The 22663-nt window shown below is 33.2% G+C and overlaps 1 protein-coding gene across 1 annotated transcript in view; it reads right to left on the reverse strand.

The window, feature by feature from the left end:
• Positions 1–3080: 3080 nt before the first annotated feature.
• Positions 3081–22663, reverse strand: part of LOC143230062 (zeta-sarcoglycan-like) — a 29415-nt gene continuing 9832 nt past the window's right edge. The window contains exons 3-5 of the mRNA XM_076463062.1: positions 7313–7385; positions 6664–6787; positions 3081–3667 (exon numbers count right to left, since the gene is read on the reverse strand). Of these exons, the coding sequence (XP_076319177.1) occupies positions 3497–3667; positions 6664–6787; positions 7313–7385 (368 nt within the window). The 3' untranslated portion in view covers positions 3081–3496. The remainder of the gene's footprint in view (positions 3668–6663; positions 6788–7312; positions 7386–22663) is intronic.

The raw sequence follows: 22663 nt of genomic DNA on the forward strand, positions 1-22663 counted from the left end.
TTTATAAACAACCATAAGAAATACCACAATTATAAATAAGAAAGCAACTTTTCTGTGGATTGCAAACAAAGATGATCCCATATTTCAAACTATGGAAGTTTTATTATTATTATAAACAAAGATAATTAACAGCATAAATTGATCAATGTAAGAGAAGAATGTTCTTGTGTGGTTACGAACAGAGTTCATAAATAGTATACTACAATATACAATTCACTGTGTATTTATATGTAAACTAATTAATCACTTTATTCAAGAAAAGAAGTGGCTTTTTTTGTGTTTTCATAAGAGAAACTAACCAATTTATGATTCAGTGTGACTATAGTCGAAGTTAACCAATTACAAAATTCAATATAAACATGTATGTGTAATTATAAACAACACACATAAATCCGATAATTTAAAGTAAGCAAGTAGTTCTTTTGGTTATTATAAATAAAGCTAATTAATCCCATAATTCAATTTAAGAAGTTTGTTTTCCTATGTAATTATAAATAAAGGTAATTTATCATTAGTATGAAAGTAACTTTTCTGCTTATTATAAACAATGATGACTGATCCCATGATACAATACAACAATGATGACTGATCCCATGATACAATACAATAAGATAATTTTCTGTATGATTGCAAAGAAAGCTAATTGTTCCCCGCTGAGACAGCGACAACTCTACGGATTTAAAACGCTAAAATCAAGGGTTCGTTTCTCTCAGTGGACACAGCAGATTACCTGATGTGGCTTTGCTATAAAAAAAAAAACGCAAACAAATTTAACTAATTCAATATAAGAAAGTGATTTTCATGTGCAATTATAAAGGAAGCCAATTAATCCGATAATTAAGTACAAGAAAGTGTTGTTGTTGTTGTTTTTTTTTATTGCAAAAACGCTCATTAATTCCAGAACTTAATGCAATAAGTGATTACACAAAGCTTTTAATTCTACAATTCAATTTAAGAAAGTCGTTTTCCAATGATATTATAAAGGACGCGAATTAATTCAAAATAAGAAAACTGTTTAATTGGATAATTATAAACAAAACTAATTAATCTCATAATTTGGTTTGAGAAGTTTAGTTTTTTTTGGCTGATTGTAACCAAAGCTGATTAATTTCATAATTATGTGTAAAACAAAATTGTTTTTCTGGGTCATTATAAACAAAGTTAATTTATCCAATAATTTAATGTTCGAAAGTGGTTTTTCTGTGTGATTGTGAACAAACCTAACCAGTTCCAAAATTCATTCTAAATAAAACAATTTTCCTGTGTGATTTTAAACCAAGTGATTTGATACTATATTTGAATGTAGGAGAGATTCCTTCCTACGTATTGGTAAACACAACTAGGCCTGAAACGTCGTGTCAAAAATATTTGCTTCAGAAGTCCTGTTAAAATCGACTTCAATGTGTAAGTTGGTATGTTCAAAAATCACGTCAAAAACATCCATTTAAAAATCTATTTTAGTTTACAATAAAAGCCAAAATCTACGTTTTGAAAACAAAAGTAATAATTCATTTTAATATTTTAAACACTGTAAGATAATTAACAGGTGGTAACAACTAAGTTGATTTGTTTTACTAACATTAATCATACATAATTTGAAATAAAAACATGATTTTGATACGTTTAGTTTAAAGAGCTTTACAGAGTTGATTCGTTTTAGTAACATCACATATAAGTTAACTTAAAAATATCATTTGTATATGTCTAATGCTAAGAGCATTACGTACAGATAGTAATGAACCATTATTTTATAGTGTGATTTTTAGAAGTTTGAAATAAAACCTTTGCTTCAAGTTTCATCAGATCACTACGTACGTGTAATGGATTCACAGAAAGAGAGTTATGGTATGCACAATATACGAATACTGTTAGTTTTACTGCTGCTTTAAGTTTATTTCAATTATTAAATACAGAAATATGATCAGAGCAGTCACGTCAACACCTTTAATGCCGCTCTCTTCTTTCGTATACCATTTTGTAACAAAACACCCAAATAATTCTTGGAACAGCAGATGACCATAAAATAATTTCCAAAACTCGGGTCAGTCAAAACTATAATATAACTTTATCTGTATTTATAAACGCGCATTTCAAAGAAGTATACTTTCTGACGTCATTACAGATCCCAAGAAAAGATATTCTAACTTCTGGCTTTCCTTCTCAGCTACTAACACTAACCCTATTTTACAATGTATTCCTTTCGTTGGACCTTCGTACATGGTCACTTGCTTGAAGGTCTTGAACGAACGACAGTCAGTGTCCACCCCCCAAAGCTTCAGGCACGTTCAGTAAAGGTCACAAGTGCTAAAATTGTCAGTTTCGTAAGTCACAAGAAAACCAATAACTAAAACTTTATTCTGCTTTTCGATTTTGGGAAGTAATTCGAACACGTCACAAAGGTCACTTGTGAATTACCTCTTTGATAAAACAGCGAACGTGAAAAAAAATTAAAGTTTTAGTGAAACAAGGAAGAAGAAAGGGTAATATTGGGTTGATGAATAATTCGTGAGCGTTTTTTCAAGTTAATAAAATATATTCATAAATGAAACGCTTTCGCAAAATATTTCATGTCATTTGGTAGATAATTTTTTGCTCTAATAGATGGTGTGTTTGATTTTCATATGTCTTTAATTTTTGCTTTCATTTTCAGCTCATTAAATGGAATGTCAAGTGGACAAAATCGAGCATTTTCGACACCATCTGCTTTTCGCATTTAATTTCTTGCAATTTCGTTTACAACAATGCATACTATATACCTAGGTATTACATGAAATAAAGTATCATAATAAATAATCAGTGATGACGAAAACTTGTTAAATGTTTTGGGAAAACACTTTACATAGAAGAGCGAACAACGAAGAAGGTCGAAACGTTGTTCGTTCATGCATATAAATATCATAATAAATGTTTTGGGTGTAATGTGTTCATGCATTGAAGTATTGTATAGTCTTGCATGTAATGCTTGAATGAAATTATTTAAAAACGCTCACGAATTATTCCTCAATCTAATATTTCACATCCTTAAGGACTTCCTTCTACCTTTTAGACGAGCCCCCCACCCTGCTTTTTCCAGTGGCACAGCGGTATCTCTCCGGACTTCCACCGCTAGAAATCAGATTTCGATACCTGTGGTGTGCAGAGCACAGATAGCCCTTTGTGTGGCTCTGCGTTTAACTACAAACAACAACCTTTTAGAACGACTGGTTCACATTTTTTAAAAATTGTTTGTAAAGTTATATAGCAGTCCGTCACAGCATTTCTCGAAAAATAACCCACAGTTTTCACAACATCCAATATGTCCAAGCGAGGGTAACCTCTCTACGGTCGGTTCAATGATTTCCCCGCGAATGAGTCTCTGGGGTCGAAGAGCTGTTGATCGACAAATATTAATTCCATTCTATATCTTCTTCCACAATTGCTACTCACAAAGAAACATACGTCAGTCTTTCGAAACAAACAAAGATATTCGGGAAATTTGACGTCCTCCTAACAAAAGTTATTTGCAGACTTCACCGTCGGCCTGACAACGACCCTCTGGTGGCGAGAGAAAGAGGCGGCCATTCTCACATACGCACAGCTGGTGGATGCCCGTATACGTACGACCTCGCGTAGTTGGCAAGGCCGTCTTGATGTTTCTTAACTCGACCTTCTCCGAGTCCAGCCAAATCTGAAATGAAATTAATCATGTGTTGACAGTAATGTGTGATAAACACATCTCAATAACCAGTTAATCATGTGTTGACAGTAATGTGTGATAAACACATCTCAATAACCAGTTAATCATGTGTTGACAGTAATGTGTGATAAACACATCTCAATAACCAGTTAATTATGTGTTGACAGTAATGTGTGACAAACACATCTCAATAACCAGTTAATCATGTGTTGACAGTAATGTGTGATAAACACATCTCAAGTACCAGTTAATCATGTGTTGACAGTAATGTGTGATAAACACATCTCAAGAACCAGTTAATCATGTGTTGACAGTAATGTGTGATAAACACATCTCAATAACCAGTTAATCATGTGTTGACAGTAATGTGTGACAAACACATCTCAATAACCAGTTAATCATGTGTTGACAGTAATGTGTGACAAACACATCTCAATGACCAGTTAATCATGTGTTGACAGTAATGTGTGATAAACACATCTCAATAACCAGTTAATTATGTGTTGACAGTAATGTGTGATAAACACATCTCAATAACCAGTTAATCATGTGTTGACAGTAATGTGTGATAAACACATCTCAATGACCAGTTAATCATGTGTTGACAGTAATGTGTGATAAACACATCTCAATAACCAGTTAGTTTTAATTAATACTGGCGCGTCTTTTAAATTGATAACTTATAATAAAAGTAATATGGTCAGCAAACCTGGTTACATATATATATATATATGGTAGTAATTCTGGTTTCAGTTAGCAGTTTTTGTTATAAACTCCGTCTGATCAGAAATTCTGCTTAAATACAACGGTATTTCTTATATATATACATATTCCAGCTTTCATCAGTAATTTGCATCATTTATGGCTGTTTTCGTTACATATTCTAACTTTTATCAGTAATTCTAGTTAAATATGAGGTTTTCCTTAGACATTTCAACTCTGATCAGTAATTCTGGTTACATATAACGGTATTTGTTATATATATATTCATATTCCAGCTTTCATCAGTAATTTTCATTATTTATGACTGTTTTGGTTATATATTCTATCTTTCATCAGTAATTCTGGTTAAATATGAGGTTTTCCTTAGACATTCCAACTTTGATCAGTAATTCTGGTTAAATATGAGGTTTTCCTTAGACATTCCAACTTTGATCAGTAATTCTGGTTAAATATGAGGTTTTCCTTAGACATTCCAACTTTGATCAGTAATTCTGGTTACATATAACGGTATTTGTTATATATATATTCATATTCCAGCTTTCATCAGTAATTTTCATTATTTATGACTGTTTTGGTTATATATTCTAACTTTCATCAGTAATTCTGGTTAAATATGAGGTTTTCCTTAGACATTCCAACTTTGATCAGTAATTCTCGTTACATATAACGGTTTTGTTATATTTATATGTATATAAATCTTTCAGCTTTTATCAGTAATTCTTGTTAAATGTGGTTGGGTTTTATTATATTTTCTAACTTTAATAAAAAAATTCTAGTTACACATCACGGTTTCGTTGTATATTCTTGTAATTTTGGTTAATATGACGGATTCTTACTTTTATTGGTAATTTGTTTCAAGAGATATCTTTATGTTTGCATAATGTTCATATAAAGTTGCTATGGTGTTAGATATTTTAAACAAATGGTTGTGTATTCTATTAGTTTATGTTTTTATACCCAAAAATACTGTTGCGATTCATTCAGTTTGACAAAACGTGAACATCTCCAAGTGATATCTCATTTCATAACCCTACTACACAGTCCACTTTTAGGCCAACGGTATTTCCATTTACATCTTACTTCCAGGAAGAAATCATTAAGAGTTTGTAAAAATTATAATATCCTAAAGGCAATCGAAACTATATCTTACCGAGAACGAAACCACGTAAATAACAATAAAGTACTTCGTCCTTATTACGACAATAATTGACATAACAATGATAAAGATAGGCCATATTCCTACATAACAACGATAAAGATAGGCCATATTCCTACATAAGTATTACTGTGACTCATTTTATGACGTGATTTCTTGTACAAGAATATTACTATTTCGTGGCAACGGTTTCTCCAGTGTTTCACGTGTGGCAGGTTTAGTTTGGTTTATTTTAAATTTCGCGCAAAGCTACATGAGGACCATCTGTGCTAGCCGTCCCTAATTTTGCAGTTTAATACTAAAAGGAAAGCAACTAGTCATCACCACCCACCGCCAACTCTTGGGCTACTCTTTTACCAACGAATAATGAGATTGGCCGTCATATATATAACGCCCCCGCGGCTGAAAGGGCGAGTATGTTTGGTGGATGGTGATTCGAACCCGAAACTCTCGGATTACGAGTCGAGTATCTTAACCACCTGGCCACGCCGGGCATGTATTAAAGGTCAATTCTCTGTAACGCAACAGTATGACATCATTATCATTACTGCTACGGTTTCTCCCGTATTTTACATGTTACAAGCCAAGTCTTTCTGATGTTACAATATAATATCACTACTGCAACGATTTCTGTTGTGTTTTACTTGTTACAAGCCAAGGCTCCGTAAAGCTAGGGCTGGAAGACATTACTACAAAGATTTCTCATATATTTTACTTGTTAAAGGCCCAACAAGTCTCTGCAACGCTAGAGTACAATTACGTTACTTGTTAAAGGCCAAACAAGTCTAGTGTTTGCAACAATAGAGTAGAATGATGTTACTTGTTAAAGGCCAAATAAGTCTCTGCAACGTTCGGATAGAATGTCAACACTGCAAACCGCTACAGTGAGGGTTCTGTTATTTCAAAGCTACCTTCTGTAATTTTTGTCCCACATTTTTCTTGGTTTACTAACGTGATACTTTGATGAATGCAGGTAGATCATAACTGTTTTATCTGATTGTTTCGATACGTTTACTTACTTTTTTTTAAAGATTTATTTAAGAAAAGTTCTTGTGATTTTAAAAGACAGTATTAATTCACATATAAAACATGTCGGGAAACTACTCACCCTTCCTTCTTTAGATTGTAGTGTCAAATCTTTTCGACAGGCGGCAGTAATATCACCGGCTCGTGATTCTATAGCCACGCCTTCTGGTGCTTGAACTTTCAGAGTACGTGTTGGCGATTCGAGCCTGAGAAAGAATTTACCAGTAAACAATCTATAAATGGTTTACTCCACAAACGAGACAATTACAAATAGAAACCTTAACAATGCTTCCTACGATTACAGCTTCCCTATCAAAAACACTAAGATTTAATATATATATTTTTAGTATATGTGTAGGAAAGAAGTATGTGTGCCCATATATGCGTTATAACAATTTATTATTACAATTAATTTGTTTGAAATTCCACAAGGATGAATATGTTATTTGTTTGTTTTCTTTCTTCTCCAAAATTTCTAATTTCTGAACATGTTTAATTCCGATTTCAAAACTTACCATTTAAAGTAATGTTACGGTGAGTTTTTCACTAAAATAGAAACAGTTTTTTGGTTTTTTTTTACTTCGTTTCATACTTTACGGTATTAACTGTTCCTCTTTATCTTTTGAGTAAAAAAAATGTTAAGTTATTTGATATGACCTTGAAGGAAACAAATACAGAGATTACTGGAAAGACGTATAACAAACCAAGAAAATAAAATGGTTTCACATAACCTGAGTTGTTGGAAGGATTCTGACCGCACCAGGGAGGTTTGGATAGATCCATCAAATGATACTCCTCCTGACCCTAAAAAAACGAGATAGAATAAAGAAACATTTCTTGTACGACCTTCATTTAGAAACGTCGCTGTTTGTTTGTTTGTTTTTTGGAATTTCGCACAAAGCTACTCGAGGGCTATCTGTGCTAGCCGTCCCTAATTTAGCAGTGTAAGGCTAGAGGGAAGGCAGCTAGTCATCACCACCCACCGCCAACTCTTGGGGTACTCTTTTACCAACAAATAGTGGGATTGACCGTCACATTATACACCACCACGGCTGCTAGGGCGAGCATGTATAGCGCGACGCGGGCGCGAACCCGCGACCCTCGGATTACGAGTCGCACGCCTTACGCGCTCGGCCATGCCAGGCCAGAAACGTCGCAACAATTACAATCCACGATTTATCGGAATGTTAATCAGGCTTTTCCCACAAGCACCACGCATGCGCAGTAGTACAGATGAGATAAAATACTTGTGATCGCATTAATTAACTGGGTAGTTCCAAGTGCTTTACACATTCGTTCACTTGTGCGTCTTTCCTCATTCTACCACATGCCGGTTAGTTAGGAGCTGTACAAAAATAGAATACTTTCGGAGCGTGTTTACAGTTATTTTTAAATGCGTTCGTTAGAGAACTTGGACGATAATAAAGTAACATAGCACACAAGAGAGAAGGGATGCTCAAACTTTGCAATGTACGAAACGTATGTTTATGTTTATCTCTCTCCAAGTCTCACGAGATCATTGACTGTAACATCGGAAATCAATACGTTTGAAATAACTCGCAATCAACTCACGAGTCAAAACATTGATTTATTGGAGCTTAATCGTACTTTGTGAAAACGATGTTCCAGATCTGGTCTGTTCTTGGATCCCCCATCATCAATATGACGGTCATCGTCATACAATACTGTAACAATCTTCAGTGAAGGACTTCTAGGATAATAGTAGTCGACCTATCTTAATATCCTTACCAGATAACCTCATCGGCTTCAGTATAACGTTTATCTAGACCCAAACCATGTAATCGACTCAGTTTTCGAATAGTTGTAATATTGTAAACCTCAGATTTTTTAATTTATATCAACCTTAACTTCGTATGTCATTTTTTTTTTTACTGTGTCAAGAAATATACCTATGTTTATTGCAATGACTTTATGGGTCGGAAGGTTCTCTTTCGTAACGAAAGCCATTGTTATACGGATGAGCTATGTACTGGCTTAGTATGTAAGATTGGAATTATTGTCCTATAAATACTGATATTTACGCTGTTTCTTTGCACTCACAGAACATACTGGAGTTAGTTTGTTTTTTCACTAAACTTTTGATTCTTTTAGCCCTAAATCATTTAAAATATCTCTATTTACATATTCATTTCGTATGCTATTGAACTATTTACAAATAAACCGTGACGACATTACACTGTATAGTGGTTTAAGAATTCGCTGTGAACCCAACAATTTGACGCTAGATGTTTCATCAAAGACGCCACGGTTTGTATCTGTGGCGACACACTCACTACTCCCAATTTAATACACAGCAATCATACTTGTAAAGTGTGGTTAACTGTGTGTTTATGGATATATATATATCTTTATTAAGTAGATGCTATTATTTTCTGTACATTTTCAGTATGTATATACACAAGAAATCATATGCATATATTACTAAATTTGAAATATATATGTGATATATTCAAACTAATATCTACTAACTGTCTGAAAATAGTTTAAGTTACATTATGGACATATCGATGATCATAACAGTGACTACACAGTTAGTGTTAACTTAAAGTTATTCACTTACTTAAGTCTGGCTTCGTAACAAACTTCTCACATTAGAAACACACAACGTTTAAAGTTCAACAGAGGGGGAGGTTCAGTATGAGGTAGATCTTCCTAATTTTAATTTCAAATCTTGCTGCAAAATATATTTTTTTATTGTTTAAGTAATAATTAAAGTGGAAATAAGGTAAGTCGTGGTAGAGGGAAGGAAAATAATATAAAAAGTAACATCGCAAAACAAAAAAAATTTTGCGTAATTAAATTTACTGGAATATGACCTTCTTTGTCACGGCTATTATCGCTGTTTTCAAGTTGAGGTTATCAGGTTAGATTCCTAACTATTTAACCATCTGAAATGATGGGGGTTATCAATAAATGTCACGAGTATTATGGACTTTATGGAGCCCGACATGGCCAGGTTGCATAAGGCGTTCGACTCGTAATCTGAGGGTCGCGGCTTCGAATCCCAGTCATACCAAACATGCTCGTCCTTTCAGCCGTGGGAGCGTTATAATGCGACGGTCAATCCCACTATTCGTTGATCAAAGAAGTAGCCCAAGAATTGGTGGTGGGTGATGATGACTAGTTGCTTTCCCTCTAGTCTTACACTGTAAAAATAGGGACAGATAGCCCTGGTGTAGCTTTGCGGGAAATTCAAAAAACAAAACAAAAACGACTTTACGGAATTATCTGTTTTGTTTATGATTGGCCAGAAGAAAGCTCTTAAACTTCCTTTACGACTACGCCCAAACTAATTCTGAACTACTAACCATACAAACATATTACTTAAACTTAGCGAAACCTACAAGAATTATTCTAGACGTGTACGACCACACTAAAAGAACTGGATTCTAGAAACCATTATAATAAAACAAGACAAGCTAACAGCTTGATCTCGTAATGTGATTTTTTTTTGTATTTATTGTTTGCCCAATATATTTTTATACTAAGCACTACATTAGAGTTTAATATTTCCTCTAAGATGTACACTATTCCTTAACTCAGCTGTTATTCCTCCCCTCGAGGTGATTGATTATTAAATCGGAGGGCTGATAACTTTGAAGTCAATGATTCGATCCTTGCTGTAGTTACAAAGAAAAAAGCCTATTGAACAGCATTGAGCCTCGTAATCATTAAAATATACTGACTTGTAATAACAACAGTGATGTAGAAATGACATTAAGAGTCAAACATTATATACTCTTAAAACTAGTGATTGGCGAAGTTTCTCTTCAGGTAAAAGTTACCAGTTTTCAGTATTTATATCTTGGTTGTAGCAATGAAAGTGGGGATTAATTACGTAACTAACAACAGCTTCTTACCAAACAAAACTACCTAAATATACCAGGAAAAAGTAGTTTTTAGTGGGGATTAATTATGTAACTAACAACAGCTTCTTATCAAACAAAACTACCTAAATATACCAAAAAAAGTAGTTTTTAGTGGGAATTAATTAAGTAACTAACAACAGCTTCTTACCAAACAAAACTACCTAAATATACCAGGAAAAAGTAGTTTTTAGTGGGGATTAATTATGTAACTAACAACAGCTTCCTATCAAACAAAACTACCTAAATATACCAGGAAAAGGTAGTGTTTAGTGGGGATTAATTACGTAACTAACAACAGCTTCTTATCAAACAAAACTACCTAACTATACCAGGAAAAAGTAGTTTTTAGTGGGGATTAATTACGTAACTAACAACAGCTTCTTATCAAACAAAACCACCTAAATATACCAGGAAAAAGTAGTTTTTAGTGGGGATTAATTACGTAACTAACAACAGCTTCCTATCAAACAAAACTACCTAAATATACCAGGAAAAAGTAGTGTTTAGTGGGGATTAATTACGTAACTAACAACAGCTTCCTATCAAACAAAACTACCTAAATATACCAGGAAAAAGTAGTGTTTAGTGGGGATTAATTACGTAACTAACAACAGCTTCCTATCAAACAAAACTACCTAAATATACCAGGAAAAAGTAGTGTTTAGTGGGGATTAATTACGTAACTAACAACAGCTTCTTATCAAACAAAACTACCTAAATATACCAGGAAAAAGTAGTTTTAGTGGGGATTAATTACGTAACTAACAACAGCTTCTTATCAAACAAAACTACCTAAATATATCAGGAAAAAGTAGTGTTTAGTAGGGATTAATTACGTAACTAACAACAGCTTCCTATCAAACAAAACTACCTAAATATACCAGGAAAAAGTAGTGTTTAGTGGGGATTAATTACGTAACTAACAACAGCTTCTTATCAAACAAAACTACCTAACTATACCAGGAAAAGTAGTTTTAGTGGGGATTAATTACGTAACTAACAACAGCTTCTTATCAAACAAAACTACCTAAATATACCAGGAAAAAGTAGTTTTTAGTGGGGATTAATTACGTAACTAACAACAGCTTCTTATGAAACAAAACTACCTAAATATACCAGGAAAAAGTAGTTTTTAGTGGGGATTAATTACGTAACTAACAACAGCTTCTTATCAAACAAAACTACCTAAATATACCAGGAAAAGTAGTTTTAGTGGGGATTAATTACGTAACTAACAACAGCTTCTTATCAAACAAAACTACCTAAATATACCAGGAAAAGTAGTTTTTAGTGGGGATTAATTACGTAACTAACAACAGCTTCTTATCAAACAAAACTACCTAAATATATCAGGAAAAAGTAGTGTGTAATGGGGATTAATTACGTAATTAACAACAGCTTCTTATCAAACAAAACTACCTAAATATATCAGGAAAAAGTAGTGTTTAGTGGGGATTAATTACGTAACTAACAACAGCTTCTTATCAAACAAAACTACCTAAATATACCAGGAAAAAGTAGTTTTTAGTGGGGATTAATTACGTAACTAACAACAGCTTCTTATGAAACAAAACTACCTAAATATACCAGGAAAAAGTAGTGTTTAGTGGGGATTAATTACGTAACTAACAACAGCTTCCTATCAAACAAAACTACCTAAATATACCAGGAAAAAGTAGTGTTTAGTGGGGATTAATTACGTAACTAACAACAGCTTCTTATCAAACAAAACTACCTAAATATACCAGGAAAAAGTAGTTTTTAGTGGGGATTAATTACGTAACTAACAACAGCTTCTTATCAAACAAAACTACCTAAATATATCAGGAAAAAGTAGTGTTTAGTAGGGATTAATTACGTAACTAACAACAGCTTCCTATCAAACAAAACTACCTAAATATACCAGGAAAAAGTAGTTTTTAGTGGGGATTAATTACGTAACTAACAACAGCTTCTTATCAAACAAAACTACCTAAATATACCAGGAAAAAGTAGTTTTTAGTGGGGATTAATTACGTAACTAACAACAGCTTCTTATGAAACAAAACTACCTAAATATACCAGGAAAAAGTAGTTTTTAGTGGGGATTAATTACGTAACTAACAACAGCTTCTTATCAAACAAAACTACCTAAATATACCAGGAAAAAGTAGTTTTTAGTGGGGATTAATTACGTAACTAACAACAGCTTCTTATCAAACAAAACTACCTAAATATACCAGGAAAAAGTAGTTTTTAGTGGGGATTAATTACGTAACTAACAACAGCTTCTTATCAAACAAAACTACCTAAATATATCAGGAAAAAGTAGTGTGTAATGGGGATTAATTACGTAATTAACAACAGCTTCTTATCAAACAAAACTACCTAAATATATCAGGAAAAAGTAGTGTTTAGTGGGGATTAATTACGTAACTAACAACAGCTTCTTATCAAACAAAACTACCTAAATATACCAGGAAAAGTAGTTTTAGTGGGGATTAATTACGTAACTAACAACAGCTTCTTATGAAACAAAACTACCTAAATATACCAGGAAAAGTAGTTTTAGTGGGGATTAATTACGTAACTAACAACAGCTTCTTATCAAACAAAACTACCTAAATATATCAGGAAAAAGTAGTGTGTAGTGGGGATTAATTACGTAACTAACAACAGCTTCTTATCAAACTAAACTACCTAAATATATCAGGAAAAAGTAGTGTGTAGTGGGGATTAATTACGTAACTAACAACAGCTTCTTATCAAACAAAACTACCTAAATATATCAGGAAAAAGTAGTGTTTAGTGGGGATTAATTACGTAACTAACAACAGCTTCTTATCAAACAAAACTACCTAAATATACCAGGAAAAAGTAGTTTTTAGTGGGGATTAATTACGTAACTAACAACAGCTTCTTATCAAACAAAACTACCTAAATATACCAGGAAAAGTAGTTTTAGTGGGGATTAATTACGTAACTAACAACAGCTTCTTATCAAACAAAACTACCTAAATATACCAGGAAAAGTAGTTTTAGTGGGGATTAATTACGTAACTAACAACAGCTTCTTATCAAACAAAACTACCTAAATATATCAGGAAAAGTAGTGTTTAGTGGGGATTAATTACGTAACTAACAACAGCTTCTTATCAAACAAAACTACCTAAATATATCAGGAAAAGTAGTGTGTAGTGGGGATTAATTACGTAACTAACAACAGCTTCTTATCAAACAAAACTACCTAAATATACCAGGAAAAGTAGTTTTAGTGGGGATTAATTACGTAACTAACAACAGCTTCTTATCAAACAAAACTACCTAAATATACCAGGAAAAGTAGTTTTAGTGGGGATTAATTACGTAACTAACAACAGCTTCTTATCAAACAAAACTACCTAAATATACCAGGAAAAGTAGTTTTAGTGGGGATTAATTACGTAACTAACAACAGCTTCTTATCAAACAAAACTACCTAAATATATCAGGAAAAGTAGTGTGTAGTGGGGATTAATTACGTAACTAACAACAGCTTCTTATCAAACAAAACTACCTAAATATATCAGGAAAAAGTAGTGTTTAGTGGGGATTAATTACGTAACTAACAACAGCTTCTTATCAAACAAAACTACCTAAATATACCAGGAAAAAGTAGTTTTTAGTGGGGATTAATTACGTAACTAACAACAGCTTCTTATCAAACAAAACTACCTAAATATACCAGGAAAAAGTAGTTTTTAGTGGGGATTAATTACGTAACTAACAACAGCTTCTTATCAAACAAAACTACCTAAATATATCAGGAAAAAGTAGTGTGTAGTGGGGATTAATTACGTAACTAACAACAGCTTCTTATCAAACAAAACTACCTAAATATATCAGGAAAAAGTAGTGTTTATTGGGGATTAATTACGTAACTAACAACAGCTTCTTATCAAACAAAACTACCTAAATATATCAGGAAAAAGTAGTGTGTAGTGGGGATTAATTACGTAACTAACAACAGCTTCTTATCAAACAAAACTACCTAAATATATCAGGAAAAGTAGTGTTTAGTGGGGATTAATTACGTAACTAACAACAGCTTCTTATCAAACAAAACTACCTAAATATATCAGGAAAAGTAGTGTGTAGTGGGGATTAATTACGTAACTAACAACAGCTTCTTATCAAACAAAACTACCTAAATATACCAGGAAAAAGTAGTTTTTAGTGGGGATTAATTACGTAACTAACAACAGCTTCTTATCAAACAAAACTACCTAAATATATCAGGAAAAAGTAGTGTGTAGTGGGGATTAATTACGTAACTAACAACAGCTTCTTATCAAACAAAACTACCTAAATATATCAGGAAAAAGTAGTGTGTAGTGGGGATTAATTACGTAACTAACAACAGCTTCTTATCAAACAAAACTACCTAAATATACCAGGAAAAAGTAGTTTTTAGTGGGGATTAATTACGTAACTAACAACAGCTTCTTATGAAACAAAACTACCTAAATATACCAGGAAAAAGTAGTTTTTAGTGGGGATTAATTACGTAACTAACAACAGCTTCTTATGAAACAAAACTATCGAAATGTATGAAAATAAAATAGGACTTAATCACGTTTCTGGACTACAAACATAGTGGTACGTCTGAGGGTATATAAGTCTGAAATTCAGGGTTGATTACCCGCAGTGGACGATACCCAGACATCTCATTTTGTGTTACTTGTGTTTAATATAGAACAACAAACTACTTATAATCAATGTTTACTAGTTTAGAGTAATACTCATTCGAATTGCTAACATTGATTATTTATTCTCTGCTACTTTTCCTGTGTGTTCACATGAGAGACGAGATTTCCACCAACGTTCGTGTTATTTCTTCTACATTCTATTAGTTCTTCCTATCAACAGCTGTTTATCTAATTCTTTAATGTTTACATTGACTTTTGAGCCGAGGCTTGATATTTATTTTATCAGAGGAGACCTGCGAACGAGATTGTGTTTATTAAGACAGAAACTAGAACATTCTATCCACATTTCTCTTTCGTTTACCAATCTTACTTTCCATGTCTCACTGTTGAATCTTCTGTAAGGTTTACATTACTCCAATTAGAGGAAATTTACCTTTTTCTTGCCACCTGTAGCCTGATCCATGTAATCTGAGAGACATAAGTGAGATATGTGGTGAAAAAGTAATGAACGAACATTAAAGCTTAATAACTATTAAATGAAATTGTACGAACAGCAAAGTAAAAAAATTTGCGAAACATTAAAATATTCAATAGAGAAGTAACGTAGTGTGAGATAGTTAATACATGCTAATAGAATAGTAATATACCAAGGTAAGAAAATCCTGCTGTGTACTTCTCTGGATGGGTCGTGGTTAGTAACTATCAATACATCTGACATCACAACTTGCTTACGTGACTGATGTTAACATCTTTAACATATTACGTGACTGTTAATATCTTTAACAGATTACGTTATGACCGTTATATCATTTTTATCTTACACTACATTTTTTTAATATCTACTTTTATGACTTGATAGACAACTTATAATTTATGTTTAGTTTGTTATTAATAAGGCTACACCTGACTAGATCTCTTAGTAGATTAACTGAACCATGAAATATATTCTTAAAAGTAAAGTAATTGTAAGAAGTTCCGTTTTAAACACATAATGATCAAAGTAAAACATCAGCAGACAAACATTACCTGTAATTCGCTAATCTCATTTTGGACGGAAATAGTAACACATAAGAGAGAGGCAGTAAATAATCATCCTTTTACCAGGCAGCATAAAAACAATCTAGAAGTTAGGAATATGTATCAAGTTATGCGTTCTAGGCTTACACTAAATATTTTGTTGTTTTCGTGATAAGGCCTCCATTGGAAATTTTACAAATTATTCAGTGCAACATGTTTAGTAGAAATGGATAATCAGAGGTGAAAAGAACGTTATTAAAACAATTCACGTAAATATGTTCTCACTTTATCACCGTAATTTAGTTAGGTTAAGCGCAAACATTTGACAGCCGCGCTATGTTTCAAAAAGAGAGCTGTGATTAATTTGTTTTATATTTTAAAGTGAACTTCTAATCTAAACAAAATACATTGACTTGTGATAACTACTGGATAGGAAATCTTTGTGATTAAAGTCAGACACTTATCTCATGAATAGGTGGATTGTTTGGATATTTTCATGTTTCAGTGAAGGTAGGCCTAACTCACGATAGCAGTTTTAAAGCTTTTACTTCTTCTTTGTTTAAATGTTTGTTTGTTTGTTTTGGAATTTTGCACAAAGCTACTCGAGGGCTATCTGTGCAAACCGTCCCTAATTTTGCAGTGTAAGACTAGAGGGAAGGCAGCTAGTCATCACCACCCACCGCCAACTCTTGGGCTACTCTTTTACCAACGAATAGTGGGATTGACCGTCACATTATACGCCCCCACGGCTGGAAGGGCGAGCATGTTTAGCGCGACGCGGACGCGATCCCGCGACCCTTGGATTACGAGTCGCACGCCTTGTTTAAATAATTATTTGAACATAAATGTGAATTAGACACAGATTTATTTTAAATACATAATAAAACTCCACAACCATAGAGGATACATAGTGTCGCTCTAAATATTTGAATGTAAGAACTTTAATGTTGAAGAAAAATAGTTTTCTTGCATAAAGCAAAGTAAAACAGAATTAATTATACAGTAATATGAGGGTTATTACTTTAAGAATATTTTAGTAAATAATTTCACCTCTAGGGAATCCTTAATGTCTGGATGTTAGTAGCGAAACAGGCCATTAAGAAATATTTCATATCTCGATGTTACCAGATAAATGGACCAGTAAGAAGCTACCCATGTTTGATGTTAGTAGTTAAATGGATCTCTTAGAAACCCTTAATGCTATAATGCTAGTAAATACGTGAACCTTTGAGAAACATTTTACGTATAGATATTAGTAGCTAAATGAACCAGTGAGGAAGTTTTGATACCTAGGTGTCTTTATATAACGTATAAGTAAATAAGTTGAATAGATATCTGCAAGAAGATCTCTATGTTTACAAATATTGTACTGAATGGCCCCCCAGTGGCTCAGCGGTATGTCTGCGGACTTAAAACGCTAAAAATCGGGTTTCGATACAAAACCTTGGTGGGCAGAGCACAGATAACCCATTGTGTAGCTTTGTGCTTAATTCAAAACAACAAGAACAACAATAGTACTTAGTGTTTTGGAAGTATTGAACGTGTGTTTCTGAATGTTTTGGAAGAATTGAACGTGAGTTTCTGAATATTTTGGTAGTATTGAACGTGAGTTTCTCAATATTCTGGAAGTATTGAACGTAAGTTTCTGAATATTTTGGTAGTATTGAACGTGAGTTTCTCAATATTCTGGAAGTATTGAACGTAAGTTTCTAAATGTTTTGGAAGTATTGAACGTGAGTTTCTAAATGTTTTAGAAGTATTGAACGTGAGTTTCTAAATGTTTTAGAAGCATTAAACGCGAGTTTGTAAAAATTATGATAGTATTGAACGTGAATTTGTGAATATATTGAAAATATTAAACGTGAGTTTCTAAATATTCTGAAAGTATTGAACGTGAAAATCTGAATATTCTGGAAGGATTGAACATGATTTTCTAAATGTTTTGGAATATTTTAACGTCAGTTTTGAAATATTCTAGAAGGATTAATCGTGGGTTTCTAAATGTTTTGGGAGTATTGAACGTAGGTTTTTGAATATTTTGGAAGTTTTCAACGTGAGTTTCTGAATATTCTGGAAGGATTGAACGTTAGTTTCTAAATGTTTTTGAATATTGAACGTAAGTTTCTTAATATATTGAAAGTATTGAACGTGAGTTTTTGAATATTTTGAAAATATTGAACGTGAGTTTCTGAATATTCTAAAAGTATTGAACGTGAGTTTCTAAATATTTTGAAGTACTGAACGTAAGTTTCTGAATATTCTGGTAAGATTAAACGTGAGCTTCTAAATGTTTTGAAAGTATTGAACATAAGTCTTTGAATATTTTGGAATATTTCAACGTGAATTTTAGAATATTCTGGAAGTATTTAACATAAGCTTCTGAATATTCTGAAAGTATTGAACGTGAGTTTCTGAATATTTTGAAATTATTGAACGTAAGTTTTTGAATATTCTGGACGTATTAAGCCCAAATTCACGAATCTTGAGTTTCCAAATTCTCTAAATGTACTAAACACGAGTTTATTATTTTTCTGAAGACATTGATTCTGAACATTTTGAAAGTGACTTGTATATGTGATTGTAAGTACACATATGTTTGTCGTACGTCAATTAATAATTCATAAATAAACCCGAAGAAGTTGTAATATTATAATAAAGTGCCGGTTTAAAATAAATAAATAAAATATACTCAATAACCTGAAATTAATTGTCCACAGTTTTCTCAAAAACAACCTCACGTTCTTTATTCACCAGTCAAAGAACTTTCAGCGGTATCATCTACCTCGTAGTTTGAAAGGAAGAATATAATAAACAGCTGAGTATCCATTGGACGTCTGCTGATACTTAATGTTAATGAAACGTGTATTTTAAAGCAATGTTATTTTATAGGTAAGACTAACCGTAAACATCGAGCTACTTCGAAGCAAACTATCTGTAAATATTTAATAATCCGAAGAGGTCGTTGAATAGTAAAAAAAATATACTGAAGAAGTGAGAATAGAGGATCCATGTGGGATAAAGATGAAATATTTCATAATATGAATGAATACATAATAACTGATGACAGGTAATGAAAATGAAGTAAACTATTGGATGAAAAAAGCTCAGATTTTTTTATCTATATATTCATCTTTTAATAAATGGAAATTATTGTATACTAATAAGTTTTAGGGCCCATATTTAATAAATAATAATAAATAAGTACAACCATACGATGGAAAGGGAAAAAAAAAAAACATATAGTCGACCCACCTTCTATCATCACAGTTAATACTAGCTGCTGTAAGAGATATACCAGGAGCGAGAACAGTTCATAATGTGTAGGTATTTACTAAACACATAAATCATAATGTGTAGGTGTTTACTAAACACATAAATAATAATGTGTAGGTGTTTACTGAACACATAAATCATAATGTGGAGGTGTTTACTAAACACATAAATCATAATGCGTAGGTGTTTACTAAACACATAAATCATAATGTGTAGGTGTTTAATAACACATAAACCATAATGTGTAGGTGTTTACTGAACACATAAATCATAATGTGTAGGTGTTTACTAAACACATAAATCATAATGTGTAGGTGTTTAATAACACATAAACCATAATGTGTAGGTGTTTACTGAACACATAAGTCATAATGTGTAGGTGTTTACTAAACACATAAATCATAATGTGTAGGTGTTTACTGAGCACATAAATCATAATGTGTAGGTGTTTATAGAACACATAAATCATAATGTGGAGGTGTTTAATAACACATAAATCATAATGTAAAGGTGTTTAATAACACATAAATCATAATGTGGAGGTGTTTAATAACACAAAAATCATAATGTGGAGGTGTTTAATAACACATAAATCATAATGAGGAGGTGTTTAATAACACATAAATCATAATGTGGAGGTGTTTAATAACACATAAATCATAATGTGGAGGTGTTTAATAACACAAAAATTCATGTCCAAAAATGTAAAATTAGTCGTTAAATTAAATGCTTATTCTATTATTAAGTAAAAAAAAAATTATTGTTCTCACTTAAATAACAAAATTAACCATTTCAACAAGTTTTCACACACCATATTATCAGTAAAGCAAACCAGATACAACATCATCCACTGAAACCCATCAGTCAAATACTACATCATCCACTGAAACACACCAGTCAGACATCACGTCATCCACTGATACACACCAGTCAAATACTACATCATCCACTGAAACACATCAGTCAGATACTACATCATCCACTAACACACAGCAGTAGGTACTACATCATCCACTAAAACACACCAGTCAAATACTACATCGTCCACTGATACACACCAGTCAAATACTACATCATCCACTGAAACACACCAGCCAAATACTACATCGTCCACTGATACACACCAGCCAAATACTACATCGTCCACTGATACACACCAGTCAAATACTACATCGTCCACTGATACACACCAGTCAGATACTACATGATCCACTGATACACACCAGTCAAATACTACATCATCCACTGATATACACCAGTCAAATACTACATAATTCACTGATACACACCAGTCAAATACTACATCATCCACTGATACACACCAGTCAGACACCACGTCATCCACTGATACACACCAGTCAAATACTACATCGTCCACTGATACACACCAGTCAAATACTACATCATCCACTGAAACACACCAGCCAAATACTACATCGTCCACTGATACACACCAGCCAAATACTACATCGTCCACTGATACACACCAGCCAAATACTACATCGTCCACTGATACACACCAGTCAAATACTACATCGTCCACTGATACACACCAGTCAGATACTACATGATCCACTGATATACACCAGTCAAATACTACATAATTCACTGATACACACCAGTCAAATACTACATCATCCACTGATACACACCAGTCAGACACCACGTCATCCACTGATACACACCAGTCAAATACTACATCGTCCACTGATACACACCAGTCAGATACTACATGATCCACTGATACACACCAGTCAAATACTACATCATCCACTGATATACACCAGTCAAATACTACATAATTCACTGATACACACCAGTCAAATACTACATCATCCACTGATACACACCAGTCAGACACCATGTCATCCACTGATACACACCAGTCAGATACTACATCATCCACTGATACACACCAGTCAATACTACATCATCCACTGATACACACCAGTCAAATACTACATCATTCACTGATACACGCCAGTCAAATACTACATCATCCACTGAAACACACCAATCAAATACTACATCATTCACTGATACACATCAGTCAAATACTACATCATTCACTGATACACATCAGTCAGATACTACATCATCCACTGAAACACATCAGTCAGATACTACATCATCCACTGAAACACATCAGTCAGATACTACATCATCCACTGAAACACACCAGTCAAATACAACATCATTCACTGATACACATCAGTCAGATACTACATCATCCACTGAAACACATCAGTCAGATACTACATCATCCACTGAAACACACCAGTCAGATACTACATCATTCACTGATACACGCCAGTCAAATACTACATCATCCACTGAAACACATCAGTCAAATACCACATCATTCACTGAAACATACCAGTCAAATACTACATACTTCACTGATACACACCAGTCAGACACCACGTCATCCACTGATACACACCAGTCAATACTACATCATCCACTGATACACACCAGTCAAATACTACATCATTCACTGATACACGCCAGTCAAATACTACATCATCCACTGAAACACACCAGTCAAATACTACATCATTCACTGATACACATCAGTCAAATACTACATCATTCACTGATACACATCAGTCAGATACAACATCATCCACTGATACACATCAGTCAAATATTACATCATCCACTGATACACACCAGTCAAATACTACATCATTCACTGATACACATCAGTCAAATACTACATCATTCACTGATACACATCAGTCAGATACTACATCATCCACTGAAACACATCAGTCAGATACCACATCATCCACTGAAACACATCAGTCAAATACTACATCATTCACTGAAACATACCAGTCAAATACTACATACTTCACTGATACACACCAGTCAGACACCACGTCATCCACTGATACACACCAGTCAATACTACATCATCCACTGATACACACCAGTCAAATACTACATCATTCACTGATACACGCCAGTCAAATACTACATCATCCACTGAAACACACCAGTCAAATACTACATCATTCACTGATACACATCAGTCAAATACTACATCATTCACTGATACACATCAGTCAGATACTACATCATCCACTGAAACACATCAGTCAGATACTACATCATCCACTGAAACACACCAGTCAAATACTACATCATTCACTGATACACATCAGTCAGATACTACATCATTCACTGAAACATACCAGTCAAATACTACATCATTCACTGATACACACCA

This window comes from Tachypleus tridentatus, chromosome 10, assembly GCF_004210375.1.
Source record: "Tachypleus tridentatus isolate NWPU-2018 chromosome 10, ASM421037v1, whole genome shotgun sequence".
Classification (NCBI taxonomy): Eukaryota; Metazoa; Arthropoda; class Merostomata; order Xiphosura; family Limulidae; genus Tachypleus; species Tachypleus tridentatus.